The sequence below is a fragment of the Stegodyphus dumicola genome, chromosome X1 (assembly GCF_044657685.1).
Source record: "Stegodyphus dumicola isolate Sdum_Otavi_A_Nest chromosome X1, ASM4465768v1".
NCBI classification, from domain to species: domain Eukaryota; kingdom Metazoa; phylum Arthropoda; class Arachnida; order Araneae; family Eresidae; genus Stegodyphus; species Stegodyphus dumicola.
In genome coordinates this window covers 200,878,311-200,896,063 of record NC_140780.1, presented here as the reverse complement: position 1 = coordinate 200,896,063, position 17,753 = coordinate 200,878,311, and the positions used below count along the sequence as shown (strand labels likewise).

Here is a 17,753-nt window from a genome sequence, read left to right as displayed (position 1 = left end):
GTAAATTTGTACGTCAGTCTGGTGATCCAACCTGTTCGGCTGCCATTTATGAATGAACAGCATTCAAGGGGGTGTTTTGTAATAGCATAACGCTCTTCCTCGTACCGCTGTTGTAACCAAATATGCTCTATAGAGTGTCGACATATTGTCTTCGCCTGCTAAATCACCAGATCTTTCTATATTACAGCAGGTATGGGACATCATTGGACGACAACTCCAGCATCATCCAGAATCAGCATTTACCGTCCCTGTGTTGACCGACCACGTGCAAAAGGTATGGAACTCCATTCCACAAACTAACATCCAGAACCTGTACGACACAATGCATGCACGTTTGCAGTGTGCATTCACAATTCTGGCGATTACACTGATTATTAATGTACCAGCATTTCACATTTGAAATGGCTTTTCTCGCGCTTGCATTATCCTGTGGTCTTAAAAACTTAATAAAATATGTTACTTGGACAAACCTATTGCCAAAATTTCATTACTTTACATTCATTTTTTCTTATTTGGGGGATTTTTTTTCCCATCAGTGTAACTTGAAACCTCACATTTAATCATAATGATTATTCTTTACAAACTTTTAAAAAGTCCTAATTTTATTCTGTGGGCTTTTTATGAGCCCATCGTCCTGTGGACTTTTATCATGCAATCTTCTAAGCTGGTTACACATTGTTCACTCTGTTACAGCCGGTGAGCCATTTACCCCCAAATGAGTGAAGAAGCAGTTAAAGAGAAAAATTCTTGCTTAATTTGCAGCATATAAGAGCATATAGGTGGGCCATTAGGGTTCATTGAGAAATAAAATTCCTTTTTAAGAATTTAGAAATTTTTATTAAAAAGGAAATAGCCTTATCTGACATTTCGCTCGTAATTGTGCATAAAAAGCCCATTTCTTCCATTTTTCTTAGCATATTTCTTTAATCATTTTATCTAAAGAATTGGCTGGAATTTCAAATGTTTTAGAAATTTTCAACATCTTACAAATAGAGAGGGGGGGAAATGAAAATATTACTGAAGATGATATGAATATTTTTCTTAATCCCTTAAAATTAATCCATTATGAAAGTCATTTTAAAGTGGGTAGTCCATTATTTTAGCAATAGACTAAAGACTTGAAAAATATGCAAATTCTTGATTGTCTTGTGCCTTTTTAAAACTTATTTGATGAACTTATTAGAAATGTCTATTAAACCGAAGCAAAAGCATTGTTTAAAAATAAAGCTATCGAAATATTTTCAGTTAATTAAATTATTAAAATTTATACAAGAGTAATACTTTTTATTTTAGGATTAATATGGTTGAAAATGAATATAGTCATTCTGAACGTAGAAAAAGAATGATTGAGTATTAAAGCTTACAAACCATAAGTCCAGAGCAGTAAAAAAACTAATCTTGTAGATTTAAATTAAATTTTAATTCAATGAAAAATATTAAGTGGCTTAATTAATTTAATTGCTTTTTAAACTAGAGTTTATTTCAGGCTACCATATTTGTTAATATTCTAAAAGCTTTTACAAAACAAGTTTCAAGTGCGTTTAGAAACTAAATTTCACTAGACGATAATTCCGGATTATTATAGCCTCCTCCAGAAAACCGTTGTTGAGATGAAAAATTCTGCGGTTAGTATTCAATTCTTTAAAACAGAATAAAAATGCAAAATGGGAAACAGCTCCTTTTTGGGTTAATTCAATTGTAGATTGTATTTATAAAATAAATTACTTTTTCTTTCTTTTAGTACATTTTTGAATCATCACAAGAAAGCTCGCCGTTTCTCCCAAAATGTCATATGAGTCCAATTTATATATTTTAAAATTTCACGAAGGACATTAGGGGTATAATCTCCACAGCATGGGGATATTGTCTGATTTTGACTTATCAAGAAAGGAAGGTAAAGAATACAATTTTAAAGCGATTTGAGAATTTTTATGGCATGATCTCACTGTTGCATAACTTATTATCCCTAATTAGCTTCTTTCGAGAGTTTGTTACTATTTATGCAAAATGTTTTGTTTGTAAATATTTTTCAAAATAGTAGAATACAAATGTATTTAAAAACTATATTGTAACACTTATACAATATTAAGAAAATTTCGTATTATTTTAAGTAAAAACAATTTAAATGTACAGCATATTTTTATTAAATTCAGAATTGTAAAATATTTAAAATTTTTTGAAATTGTTAAAATTTCAAAAAATGGAAAATTTTGAAATGTATTAAATAATAAGCTTACCTCAGTGTATTATATTTTACAGCACACTTCTATTTAATTTTTTTTTACAATAAAAAGCATATTGTATACATTTACTTAAATAGTTAGAAAGATTTACTTCAAAACTTTAATCACTTTTCATAAAATTTGCATTTTAAATTCATAATTTTGTTATATAAAGTCACATGATATATATATATATATATGTGTGTGTGTGTGTGTGTGTGTGTGTGTGTGTGTATGATGTACCAGCTTTTGTTCGGAATAAATAGATTGGTGAAGAAATATAGATGTAGTCGTAGCTTAAATTATCAGACGATAAGTTTAAAAAACAGGATCCATTTATTATTGGTCAGGAGAAATAGCAGTTACAAAAATCATATTTCCGGAGTAAATAAAAAAGAATTACTAATAACATTTTGTATGAAGTTTACTGCATCGTTACATTAAAGAGAAGACCCCGATATTCCTTTGCGAGCCCTTTTATAGCCTCTGGAAAGGCGGAGCTTCCAAGAAAGACGTCAGCAATTCCAGTTCGCTTTAAATATCTCTAGAACATTCTATAACTGTACGTGTAGAATAGGCGGGAAAAACAACTTGACTACGGGGCTGTGGATTTAATTCCACGTACTTTGAAATAAGAGACCGTCGCCATTAAAAAATAAAATGGACATACAGTTAGAATTTTAAATGTATTCTTGACTATGGAATTTGATTATTACACACACACACACACACACACACACATATATATATATATATATATATATTCCTTTTCTGACTTCTTTCCTTTTTAGGTAACTCTTTTCAGTTTCTAAAGTATTAAATATTCACATTTCGTATTTATTCAGCAGCTAACATTTTAATCAACTTTCAATGTCCAGTGAACATGCAATCTACCTTTCTACTGTTGCTATTACTGCTAATAAGAAGTTAAATATTATTAGTTGAATTGCTGATCTAAATCGATTCCAAACAGATTCTAACAATGGAATTTATTTTATAAATTGCTTCACACTCTCATAGCATTATCGAATAATTAAAATAAATAAAAAAAATTACGTATGTATGTCAAATTGGCCTAGCGATCAATTATTGAGAACCTAATTTTTGATGCATTTGAAAAATGTTACAAATCACCTTAAATAGCCAAATCACTGTAAAAGATAGTAAACGTAACTTATAGAATTATACTGTTAGCTTATATTCATATAAAAATCAGTAGAAGAACCAGTTAAAATGTGTGTGCTCTTAGGGCAAATTCCCGTAAAATTCCGCATACAAAACTAAAGCTTCATTCAGACGACGGCTTTTCGTCACAAAGCTTTGTGGTTTAAGTCATTAAGTCCATTGGCCCACCAGCGGCCGAGCGGTAAAGTCGCTGAACACTGGTAGTTCGGTCCGACGTTCGAATCCCGCAAACGGGCTGGCTGCATGGGTGTTTTCGTGGTTTTCCCCATGTGTAACGTGTATACGAGCCAGTTTCCCTTAAAAAGTTCTCTACGAAGGCATCCCTCCCCTTAGGCAGATACCCCCAGTGTGCTTTGCCATAATTAAATAAACCAAACCAAACCATTAAGTCCATTTTCACCTGTTTAGCAAGGTTTAAGTCAGCTAATCAGGAAAGAAAAGTTGCGCATGCGGAAATGTGTAGCTGAGTGAAACCGTAGCCTAGTGTTTGCTTCGCTGAGCTTGGTCAGCTCTTATACAAGCGGCATAAAGTTGAAAATTAGAACATTTAGGCAAAATCCTTAAACTAATTTTTCTGACGTAGCAAGGTCTGGTTGAGCGGAACGTTCCTTTTTCGTTTCCGAATAATAAGAAGTTGTGGTTTGGACGCGTTAATTTGAACTTTCCACTGAGCACACCATTTTTCAATGTAGGGAAGAAAGTTTTGAAGTTTACCGACAGCATGATTCACATTTGCGGATTTCACCGCTCAGGCGTTCGGGCTAAAATATAATTATTTGGCTGAATTTGTGGGAACTTTGCGGCATTGAATAAATACAAAAGTGGTCCTAGGACGGAGCCTTATGGAATAATGCTTAAAAGAAATCTTTCGGAAAAGTTCCCATCATTAACAAAAACACTGAATGTTCTGTTAGTGATGAACGAGTGAATCGTAAGAAGCAGTTCTCTGTCAGAATAACAGGAGAAGAATTTAGAAATAAGCCCCTCATGCCAGACGCGGTCGAATGCTTTCGCCACATCTAGCATGAGGAGAGCAACGCACTGTTTATTATAGAGCGCAGAGCCAGCAAACTCCGTAATTCTGACTGGTTGTTTAGTAGTCGAAAGTTTGGCTCGAAATCCAAATTGCTCGGGCGGTAATGACCTGAGATAAGGTTGCATACGAGAAAGTAATATCTTTTCATAAATTTTTCCAAGCACTGGTAATCAACTGATCGGACGATAGCATCAGGTTTTGTGTGATCTTTACCAGGCTTTATGATTAGAATCACGTTAGTACTTTTCCACTTCTTTGGAAAGTAGGAATGAAACATACATGCATTTAAAATGCTTGTCAATTTACAAACAATAATAGGAGGTAGTTTCTTGATCGCAGTGTTTGTTATTCCATAATTTTCCGGCCCTTCACGCGGCTTCTTTTTTAATTATTTGTGCAACTTCAGCAGAAGTGGCGAATTTTGGAATATTTTTAGCGGAAGGTGAATTAAGCCAGTCACATACACGTAGTAATGTGAAAAGTTCAAAGGCCTGTTATCAAGTGGCCATTCATTTGGCGTAAATTGTGTTTCAAAGGGTGCAGCGAATATATATCTGCTTTATCCTTATTTGAAATAGCCACTTTTCCATTGTGATGCTTTGTTCACATTTTTGTTTTAAATTTATAACAGGCTTAAGCTGAGCTTCTTTGCTAAGTAATTAGACCTCGATACGTCACCAAAACTGATATAAGGATTTTGACGAAGAGTTCTAAATTTTCAACCTTATGCCCAGTTGGTATAAGTACTACCAGTCACAGCCACGCAAACACCTGTCGATGGTTTCGCTCAGCTGCACGTTTACACATGTGCAACTTTCCCCTTCCCTGACTGGCTGTGGCTTAAGCCCTGCTAAACACGTGTGAATGGACTTAATGGATTTTATGCCTTAAATCGCAGAGCAAACAAAATAATCGTCTGAACGAAGCCTAATGAATGAAATCGAAGTTTAGAATAAGAAACCAATAGATCTATGCTCGTTTTGTGGAAGTATATATAGTGCAAATAAAACGTGCTGAACTATATCGATACAAAACAAAAATATGTAGAATAATTTTAATGGCATTCAGTTCAAATAAAAATATGAAATTTTAAATACTTACGAGCTTACGGACCAATGAAATTTTCTGCACATGCCCATATAAATATATTTATAAAATATTTACATAAATTCTCAAAACATCAATATTTACAAAGCTTGTAAATGAAATAATAGAAACAGAACTATATTAATCAAAATTATGTTAACCATGGTGAAAGGAGGCATGCTACTTAGCATTGTATCTCCATAGTATATATCTGTATAACATGCTGCATTTCAATGTTTTACAAATATTTTAGCACCGCAACCCACTAGATACATATTTGCAGCTTATTGTAACTCACTTACACATAGCTGTTCTATGGGAAAGAATGGAGAAAGACGAATTCTTGAAGAAAATTAATAAAAGTAACAAAAAATATAGTAGCATGCTACCATCCTGTGATAACCATCTCTGAAAATGATCAGTATTTCTTAAAACATAAACAGTGGTTTAATAATATAATAAATTCAATAATAATACACGAAATCTGTATAATAGTGTTATAATGAAACAAACTCGCAAAGATGTACATGACACATCTGACACTGTGTCTAGATGCACAGTCTGAGAATTGCCGACGCATCTGATTATACGTATCTGGGTCAGTCAACGGCCAAATAGTAAAGTCGTTGAACAGTGATAGTTCGCCTCGGGCTCGAATCCTGGCGAACGGGGTAGCTGCATGGTGCTACCGTGTTTTTCCCTTGTGTAACGAGGATACGTGCCACTTCACGAAAGCATTCTTACCTTCAGGTGGATGCTGTATAACCTTTCATAGAATCTATATAATAGTGTTATATAAATAAAGTCTGTGCCATGCAGGTATCTACATAATATCATATTTTTCCACATATCATGTGAAAAAGAAAGGTTAACGTTTAACTCCTGTAAATTAGTATTGTAAAACATTCTGTCTTGAGTGAATATAATCACCCTCATGTACAAGTATATTCTCTGTAGCTTTTAAACATCTGACCTATAAGGAATAAATATCTTCGAAAGAACAAAAAATTTAAAATGGCGTTCAAAAGATATTAAAAGGTTGCCTATTTGCAGTATTAAATGAAATTTACATAATGCAATATTTAGCTGTATAAATAAACCTTCCACTTACACTACATGCATCTTTTCAATGTTATAATCAATTCTTAACACATTTCAGAACACACTAATTACACTAATTATTAGCTCTTGAAGCTAGTTTTTCCATAAAAATGCATTTTAGTTAATACATGTGAATACATTATTTATATTCCTATGTACCTCTTAAAGTTATATCATTTTCCTTAGTGTATTAGTACAGCACATAAAGTAAATTTCTTGAACTTGTGTATCAATGTGTACATTTCCATCAGTTCTATAACTTTTCTAAATTTCATTCATAACCACGAGTAAGTTTTTGAGTGAATGCTGTTTTTGTGGTTTTTCCTGACTTTTTGGAAACCAGTACCTCTAAATTATGTCTTTAAATAAAGCCAAGAACATTAGATGGTCATTCGGAAGCCGTACATAAAATTAATATTAAATCGAGAAGCATTTAACTACAAAGTCGCATTCATAGCATATACTCATCAGAAGCTCATCAGTCGATGTTAGATGATACCATCGAGAAATTATTTTCAGTTTAACATGCTTTATTTGTTGGATTCCATGCATTCATCTCCTATTTCAGTGTTAGACAAACGATGTTGATTGAGTTGAAATTGAATGATTTCTTAGGTTATTGCTGCCTCCAGAGAAATTCAGAAACTATCTATACTGAACTTCTGATTACCCGTGTTAATTAATGCACAGAATATTGGAAAGCACGAATGATCGAAAAGTAGTCCTATACACTACAAAAAGTAAACGTTTCAGAGGATTTTAATTAACAAGAGATAACATATTGCTCAAAATAGTGTTCAATTAAAAAATTAAAGCTGATTTACAAGGATTTTAAATCTTTCTTAAAGGATGATATGTTTGCTTGTTTGTGAGCTACGTTCAAGTGCGGTCAAAAGAATTTGGCGAATCTGTCGCAAAGTTTTGAACTGGAATTCTATTCGCTGGCCCAGATAGTTTAACAGCTTGTCTAAAGATAAAATTAGAGGAAATATTTTGTGTTTATTAAATTATGGCAGAGTATTCTAGGGTATTTAAAAAAAATTAAAGATGCCTTTGTGGATGACTTCTTAAAGATAGCCTAGTTTGCATTCACGTTACACATGAGGAAAACTATGAAAATACTCTTGCGATCAGCTCGTTCGCCCTGATAGAATCTAGGCCGAACTATCAACGTTTATTGTTCTTATGCACTCGGCCACTAGTGAATCAAAACTCTTATTAGATATTTCCAAATTTATATTACGTCTCGCTGATAATACAGTATTTTTATCAGTCAATTTAACTAAAGCAAAGCCCACAAGGGCTTTCTGCATAAGGAAATGAATGCTTTCGTGTAACATTTTTATAGAGCATTTTCTCGTATTCGTGTTACATATAGGAAAAATTACCAAAATCGCATGCAACCAGCCAGTTCAGTCGCCAAGAATAGAAACTTCAGACGAACCACCAGTGTTTCGCGGCTTTAGTCACTAAACATTTTGATATTTTAAAACAACTATTTAAAACATTTTAATATTTGAAACATAAAAGAAAATTAGCAAATACACTATCAGAGGTATCGAAAGAAGTATGCAAATTTTACGCTTATACCAGTTAGTTATAAGGAAATTGAACTTTAAAGTATGTTATACGTTTGTGATATTTTGACATTTTAAAGGCACTTTAAGGTATTTATCATTCTTTACACGTAACATTAACATTTTCTAAAATCGATATTTCTGTAGCTCAGTAGCTTAGAATTTTATAAAATAAATTCACAATTAAAATCGCTGTTGGAAGTTATCAAAAGACAACAAGATGTGATTTGTGTGGAAATGCTACTAAACGATATAAATTGCTACTACCAATCCGCTCATCCAGTATTTAATGTTTCTTTTATGCGGAAATGTCTCCGCTTTTCGATTTGCGCTGAACTGTCGTGCGCGGAAGTACTGCCAAACCGTTGTCAACATGATCTGGATGTAAACAAAACGCACCTCCTTTGGCTACCAAAGCTCAGCAGCCCACAGCTTCAACCGTAGTGGGAGGGGGATGTCTGCTTTCATCCTTACCTCCATGGAGCTATCTCACTTTCGCGGCTAATCAAGCCACCCCTTCCCAAGCTAGCAGCGCGTAACGTGTACGTTGGCAGTGGACAGTATATTGGCTGCATTCACAGTGAATCATCTTCTATACGGTGATCCGCTCAGGCTCGGCCGGGACTGAAAGGGTACTGTCAGATCTGTCCCGAGCTGTGTGATCGCTACATATTAAATTTCGATAAAGCTTGGTCTTTTTGTTTCGGCCTCCCGGGATTGCCTCTGGCACAAGAGACCATAAAATCTTTGTTATGCGCTGCCAGACGGTCTAGGTCTGGGCGGATTGGATTGGATTATTCAATTATGGCAAAGCACACGAGGGCTATCTGCCTAAAGAGAGGGATGGCTTCGTGGAGGACTTTCTAAGGGAAACTGGCTCGTATACAAGTTACACATGGGGAAAATCACGAAAACGCCCATGCAGCCAGCCCGTTCGCGGGATTCGAACCTCGGACCGAACTACCAGTGTTCAGCGTCTTTACCGCTCGGCCGCTGGTGGGCCCCTAGGTCTGGGCGAATCTCATTGCAGTAGTGATGCTCATGATTGACAAGAGTATATGTAAATGAAGGAAACTACATCTTTTCGTCTTGTTTTCTACTCCAGAAATGAAATCTTGTAATTTGCACAGCTCCATGGCTATCTCTGTAGTAGTTATATCGGACTGATGGTTGGTTACTTATACTGCTAGCTGTCAGTTGTGCTAAAGTCCGTTGCAAATTTTCGCAGTTTTTCGGGATCGTATATGAATGATCAGCATGTTGCGCTGCTCAAAGCATTTAATGAAGAAGAACTTAATGAATTTAGTGAAGGCTAAGTGTATGTGTCTTGAAGAAATATTTCTGAATATGTTTTCCAGGATCTTCTGAAACTTCTTCGGTATATCCATAATCGAGCATTCACTTATTTTGTTCTAAATATTTTGAATACTGATTACAACACAAAGCAAAATTACAGCGCAAATACGAAATAAATGTAGCAGTATGGATGCAAAATAAAATTTAAAACGTTAATAAGATTTCTGATTCAGTTACAAAGTAATCAGTTTGAAAAACTTTAAAAATGTAAAGAAGGAGCTATTTATTCCAAAGAAACACAAGCTATTCTAAGCTAAATTTATAATGATAAAATTATAAAAAAAAAATAATAATAAAAGAGACACTCTCATTTTCAAAGAAATAACTATAGTTTATACAGTTTGGTATTCTTTGGTAACATACTTGTATCCAAACTCCTGAAAAACTTGGAGCGAATCATTACTACGTCTAATGGTAACGACCAAAACGTCAGAAGGCTAAAAAGTAACATTTTTATTAAATCAAAAACCCATAAAAATGCATGTCTCGTGCTTAATAGGATCAGCCAACCACCTGTTGCGATATAACTTAAAGTAGAAGTCAATTTCCAATTTAAAACTGAGTCTAGTAGGCAAAGGCTACACAATTGATTTAACGTGAAGTTGGCTCAAAATTTCTCACCGTAGTAACAACTTAAATATCGGAAATTAAAATTATAATGCAAAGATGAAGATTATAATCATACGAGTTAGCGAAACCTAGTAACGTAGCTTCGAGAGGCAGAAACACGTTCTGACTTACATTCCAAAACACTTAGCTTAAATACTTCGAGACTAAATTTTCATTCTTGTAAGGAAACAGGAAAGGAGAAGTGACACTAAAGATCTAAATCATAAAATAAATGGTTATGTAAAATTATAACAATCTTACAAGTTTCAGCCTTCATTTATCGACATTCATATATCACTCCATCCCCATGCTTCACACTAACTGTGAAGTTACTGCTTTGATAAGCTGGCTTTAATTACACAATAGAGTGCTTTAATACATAGTTTATCCTTTTTGCTCCTTCTAGATATTGTCGTTCGTAAAGACTTGCCTGATGTCTTCATAAGAATTGATCGCCTATGTCTGAAGCCGAACTCGATACAAATTCTTTTAGATACAAGTACTTACTTAAATGAGTACATGTACATGTTTGGTTTTATTATTGTGAATACTGCACGTTGAATGATTTTTTTTCCTCCTAAAGTTTTCTGATGTATAAGCAACATATTAATTTTATTACAACTGTGATTTTATAAGTTTTATATGTCAATTGTTAACAAACACATTAAAGCACTTTGTGTACCTTTGTAATTTTCTCTTTACTTAGGTTCATAACGCAGATCAGCTTTCTGAGTGGTGCCAGTATTACATCATAACCCATTATCAAAGTATTTTTATGAGTGCTCCAAAATTATTACGCAGCCTGCATCCAGATAACCAAGCCTATTTAAACAAAAATAGATGGCCTCCTATACAGTAAGTTAAGTTTTCTTTCTTTCCTAATCTGATGAACGTAAATACTCGGAAAAGTGGAAAATTTCATACAGAATTTGTATGTGTGAATTAAAGGAACTAGGAAATGTAGACGATTTCAGAATATACTCGAATATTTCATATATAGGAAGGCTATGTTAACAAAACTGTTACAAATAGAATATAAAATTCACAAATCACAATAATTTGGTTCATAAATTTGTTTTCGACTGAAGGTGACTAATGAATGTAATAAATGTAGTTGTGTGAAAATCGAAGGATAATTCATAAAATTCTGTATACCTTAAAGTATGTCAATAATACGTAAATTAGAATGTAAAAAAAATATAGAAAATGTACATATATCAGACTGCGAAATAAAATGACATAGTTTTCTGTAATTCAAAATTCAATGCATTTGATCAACAATCCACAAAGAAGCTCTTCTCAATTCACATAACATCGCTCAAGCATTTTCTAAACCAAAATGCTAGGCTATGCTCTCAGGTGCAATGTATAAAATTGCTATTTCACACACATACATTTTTACCAAAAAGGAATAATATTAATGTAATATAACCATACCCACAAAAGTCTACCTGAAAATTAAGAAATCTAACTTTTTATACCTTCCTTCGGTTCCTATACTTATATTTAAGAAATTTTTGTACTCGTTATACATAGGAAAACAAATGGAACAAATAAATAAATAAAACGCAAGAAGTTTGACTCCCGTACGATAAATATTAACGGAGATATTTGGTAATTAAATCGAAAATCCTATTCTGGATACATACACAAACTGAAGAGCGAAAGGTTTGCATTTCTACTTAATTAAAAATAAAACATTAGTTTAGAAAAGGGTTTCTGATGTTAAGAGATTAAGTAGTGAGCATTTTCTATGTAGATTACAATGAAATATATTAAGCAGTAGGTATTTTTTCATGAAGATTCACAAAGTCTGGCTGTTCTAGACAACACTGCCAGGCAACGTTGCTATATTGGTAGGTAGTCAACTAGTAATATTATTGTATTAATTAAAAATTAAAAATATTTATGGTCTAATGAATTTTTATATGATCACCAGGTTATGATTCTTAAGTAATAAAACTCCATGATAATGTTAATAGCGTATAGTTAGACTTTCAAAACTCAAAATTACTTTTGCGAAAATTCTTTGGGAATACCAAATGCAACAAAGTCGTAAATTAAATACAAGAATAAAATCATAAAAAAGTATAATTAAATTATATTTAAGGGGGGAAAATCAACCTCGAACTATTCTAACATATTTATTAAGTGGCCTCTCAATGCAAATTCAAATGCCGTCAAAAATCGCAAATTTTGAAATTAAATATCTCGGTCAATTTTCGTCGTACGAGAGTCAAAAGTTTTGTGTTTTATTTTTTACAACGAGTACAAAATGTTCCTAAACATAAGTAAATATACGGAGCGGAGAAACTTACAGAATGTTAGATTTTATATTTTATGTATTTTTTTAATTTAAAATACGAAAACATTAATCTGTGTGTGATTTGAATTATTTTTGTAGGGGGAAGCATATGTCTAAAACCAACGATTGCGAAACTGAAGGCTGGGTAAAGCCTTTTGTGGATACGGTAGACTTTTGTGGGCACAAGGCTTGCACATTTATAAAATAAAATTTATCAATGAATATATATTACTTTATCTCTGGCTTAGCGAGGTCTTCATGCTAGTTATTTTTTCTTATGTTTAATATGAATACAAGCAAATATCCTTTAAAAAATTCTCCAAGAAGCTAAACCTTCTCTTTTGTAGATAGTCCTAGTGTAATCAACTACTTATAGTAATCAACTACCATCCAAGTTCTGTCTTTTGAGAATAAAATAAATCCGCAGATCTTGACTAATGTTTTCTTGAAGAGGGATTTATATTTTTTTGGTTGAAGCTAGTATCGAAGAAGAGTAATTTATTGCGAAATGTTAGCAAAATGTGTTTAAGTTATAGCTAGCAATTACAGAATTATTTGAAAATAAAACTTAATTAAATGAGATTAAAGAAAGTTAAATTTTGAATAACTCTGAAATTATTAGATGTGAGGGTCAGATATTAGGACACTAGAAAACCTAAATCCTCCCCACTGATCAATTACTTGCTCAAAAGCATTCATTGGGAATGGAGAAACCCATCGGTTCTTAGCCTTCTAATCAACGACAACTTTGCAGCGGATTCCCCACAAGGGGTAGAGAGATAGATATTCTAATTTAGACTATGGTACAAGTGTATTTACAAAGAAATTAACAAGTCATTTAACAAAGGCTTACACATAATACTTATGAAATGTAAGAGGAACAGGAACAATGAACATGTCAGTATGCATTTTAGTCATAAATTATCATTAACTAGTCATTTATTCCTAGAATTTTTATAGCTATGAATTGTATTTTCAACACAGCAGTAAACAATAATTAAAACAAAATAATAATTAATAATTAATACACCATTAGAATTAATGTTTTCGACAATTATTTTGCACTCATTCGACTTGTTGCGAACAAAATTTTCTATGTCGACCCCACTAAGAAGAGCTTTCTCGCCAAATCAGGAGTGTCTTTTATCAAAATACAAGATCGCCATACTTGATGTAAATACTAATAAAGGCAGCAATGATCATCATCGGGCTAATAAATGACCCATAGGTATCACCATATCCTGCTGACTTCAAAAGGCAATCTATTGACAAATTGCAGAGTTCTGGGAAATGAACTATTGGAGTGAATGTTGATATTCATACTGCTACACTTCGGCTCGTATGGACCATAATGCTAAGACAGCGACAAGAGCATGAAAACAGTGGATTGAAGAAAACCAGAAAAGCTGAAATTCTAGCGGTAAACCCCTAAATATGTTGACACCACGAAATAACAAAAACCTCATTTGCGGGGTGATGGATATAAACTATTGCGTTTGTCACCGCCACGCAGTTGAAGATGCTCACTACGAGATGAGATGGGCCTCTTTTCGAAAGTTCGCTCTAGATTACAGCACTGCTGTCAATATGCTCTTGTCTACCTGCACGATTCTACTATTCCCAGGCCTCTAAATAAAAATTGCATGAAAGCATCGTTTTTGTGAAAAATTCCCTTGACACTGAACAATCAAGCATCAGACTGCAATGGACGCCTAAATGTAAACAGTTTAGTACGAGGTTAAACAAGTCATTTGTCTCATGAGTTTCGCTCTAATCTGACTTGTAGTGCAGGTCGCATACACATTAGACTATGTTTTGGGCAGCGCCATTTCCCAATATGCATTTAAGATGGTCATAATTTACGAACGGCCCACCAGCGGCCAAGCGGTAGAGTCGCTCAACACTCGTAGTTCTGTCCGAGGTTTGAATCCCGCGAACGGGCTGGCTGCATGGGCGTTTTCGTGCTTTTCCCATGTGTAACGTGTATAGAACCAGTTTCCATTAGAAAGTCCTTCACGAAGGCATCCCTTCCCTTAGGCAGATAGCCCTCGAGGCTTTGCCATAATCACACACACATAATTTACGAACGACAAGCGTGGTGGTATCCGGCGCCATTGGTATCATTGAGAATCCTTATTACTATCAACCACGGATATTCTCAACAGCGACCGCTATATCAAGGAAGCAGAAGTTGAGCTCAAACCTTTCTTTCAGCCTCTTCTGGCGCTATAGTCCAAAACGATGACCTCTAACAGACTGTTACCCTGAATATCAAAGACTCTTTCGCAGTACAACAGATACCACGTCTTCTCTAATCTAACAATTCACTAAATATATTTCTGATTGGACAGGTGCGAGCTATGATCATTTTGTGACTGACCCGTCACTCATCTCCACCATGCAGTCAATATTAATGAACTAATTCCGATCACAAAAGCGATGTGCAAAACATATCCAAAATATCTTGGTTGCGATGCCATGACGTATAGAAGCGTTCATTTTCATTTTTGGCATTTCCCAAAAATGCTTATTTTGTGCCAGTAATATCATTAAATTTGTCTGAAACAGTAATCGGTAACTTCTGTTACCATTGGCAACATTATAAGGTATTTCTCCCACTTCCCTAACGTGCCTTCGTGGTGTAACGGCAGCACGCTGGGCCGGTATTCCAGAGGTCCGTGGTTCGATTCCCGGCGAAGGGGTTGCATATTTTTCAACTTCCCTGCTTCCAATTAACCTAATTACTCTACAACATGTGTCATAAATTTCCTTTCGATTTGTCTATTCATTCCTTGATGACTGCGGCTTTCACAGATATGAATGCATAACAGTAGCTAAACCTGAAAAGAGATACCATGAAAGAAAATAAATCTTATGAAATCCTTTCTTTCGATAATCAGGTAGAACGACAGATATCATAAATTCCCATAAATCTTCATTCATCTTAACAAAACTTGTTACTCCAGAAGCGATACTGCATACGATGCATATTAGATCACTTACTACAATAAAGAAGTACAAGCTTATTATAATGATGAGGAAAAAATGCCAAACTGTTCATTGTTAGATAGTAATCTTAATCTGCGTCTAGGGTAAGAGGCATTAATCTTTTACTTATTTGATATATTTGTATCTGTGTCATACTGTGGCCCATGTAGAAGTGGGTGGTAATTTCTCCAGCTTTTTTAATGGTCTATGCAGGTTGACAACAAAAGATCAACCACTGCCCCCCCCCAAAAAAAAAGAACAAGAAGAAGTAGTTAAGAGTAAATAAGACAAAAGGGTGGACTTCAGGTCGAAGAATACAAATGACAATGGCGCTTAAACCCACAAATTCACCATGGTGATTGAGATTAGCATTTCAGAAGATCTAACAATTGTAAAATAGTTCAGAATCGCCTCTTGTAAATAGGATTAATGTGTATTATTCATGAGAAATATTTTTAATTTTACCTCTAGCTGTAAATACAGATTGCAATGATGTCAGCAGCGGACTTTGTCAAGGAATGAAGGTTATACTGTACTACTCAGTAACCTGAGTCAAGTGATCCTCGGCAGATAATGATATTTTTTCATATGTCTAGTGAACAAAAAAAATAGACTCCAAATTGCATTATGCATACTATAAATATCATGCAAGATTTACACATATTTACTTATGAGGTATTCCTTAAATCTTAAATTATGAGTCATTGTAAAGTTTGATTGTTATTCTAGGTAGTTTGAAAAGTACTGATGATTAGACTAGTATAGCTTGACTATTCTGCGTCAAACAGGTAATGATTCATTTCTTCAAATTAATGCCTATCTAATACCGTCTGTGTTAACTGAAGGGCTCTGCAAGCATCAATTTAGAGGTATTTTCTGAGCTCTAATTCCTGCAAGAATTAATCTGACTTGTTTCAAATTTAAGAAGCATGAAATAAAATTTCTCAAGACTAGTCATCTGCATAAATATATATCATCTACGTAAATGTCAGAATGGATACGTGTTGAAGCAGTGACTGATTATGCCTTATCAAGAAATAGTGCTGATTTACCGCGTTACTCTATACAGATTTTTTTAAAGCTGCAATCGTTTTGTTGTAATAATATCCAGCCGAAGACCTCATATCTCATATCTCGCCGAAATTCTCTGTATTAATTTCAAAACTATACTGCTCTATATTCTTGGTGTTATTTTCCCAATTTTGGCCAATGTAATTCCATGGCAAATTTTGAAACATTTTATTGTAAGTTTCATTAGGTTCATACTTCATAGATTTGATTAGGTAAGTTTCATACTTAAGAAATTTTTAAATTAGTCAATTTCATGTTTAAATGGCTTCATAACTAATCTGATCAATTAAATTTGCTCAGGTGTTTTTTCGCTAATCGGGAGCTGCATTCATTATACAATAAGGACGCGGAAAATCTGGGTATTGTCACAACTTTACGAATGATGCAAGTGGAAAAGGCAATAAAATTTAAAGTCAGGAAAATGACAGAGACACATTTTTACACTCAGGCTATGCATATTTGTAAATATTTTCTTTAATAGTGTTGCTGTTCAATATGAAATTTCTCTGTGACAATTGATGAAAATGTTTTGAAATTATTAAATTTGTAGAAACGATAGATTGAAATTTCAATGCTAATTACATCTAATTTTTAACTGATATTTTGATTCTTTTATCATAGATCTATATATATTGTATTATTTTTCAGTTATCTTAAGGAACAAGAGTATTATGAAAGATGTACCAGAGAAAGGGAGCTTAAGGAGAGGCCTCAGAAATTTTTGCTCTGGAAAACAACAAAGAAAAAAATGAGTCAATGCTTATGGTCTTTGAACAAAACTAAAGAGACAACTGAAAATTCTGAGCAGTCAAATAATTTAGTTATACATTCTGTTTCAAATTAGCACCTATTTCAATGTTCTTGATTTTCTTCATTTTTAATCTAATGCAGAATTTTATGATGTAATTTTAATTTTCTGTGGAAATAACTGTGTTTTGCAGCTTGTATAAAATTTTGTGTATAAACTTAATTTAAGTAAATTTCTGTGGCCTGGTATTTGTTACACAAACAATTTATCTTAAATGTGATACTTAAATTAAAAGTTATTAATTTATAATACAATATGCTTTAATTCTTTCACTCAGTGTAAACTAAAATATTATAAAGAATATGTTTTGATTTTTCAAGTAAAATTTACTTCTTACAGAAAACAAAATAGTTTCAACTTTAAGAAAAGGAGGTTTAATTTATTCAGCCCTTCAATATATCATTGTTCT

At 33.6% G+C, this 17,753-nt stretch overlaps 1 protein-coding gene across 3 annotated transcripts in view; it reads left to right on the top strand.

Moving 5' to 3' along the window:
* Positions 1-17,516, top strand: part of LOC118202595 (rho-related BTB domain-containing protein 1-like) — a 102,077-nt gene extending 84,561 nt beyond the window's left edge. For all 3 annotated transcript variants that reach the window (XM_035374768.2, XM_035374767.2, XM_085808008.1), the window contains 2 exons: positions 10,879-11,027; positions 17,185-17,516. In XM_035374768.2, coding sequence (XP_035230659.1) covers positions 10,879-11,027; positions 17,185-17,380 — 345 coding nt within the window. In that variant the 3' untranslated portion in view covers positions 17,381-17,516. The remainder of the gene's footprint in view (positions 1-10,878; positions 11,028-17,184) is intronic.
* Positions 17,517-17,753: the final 237 nt, after the last annotated feature.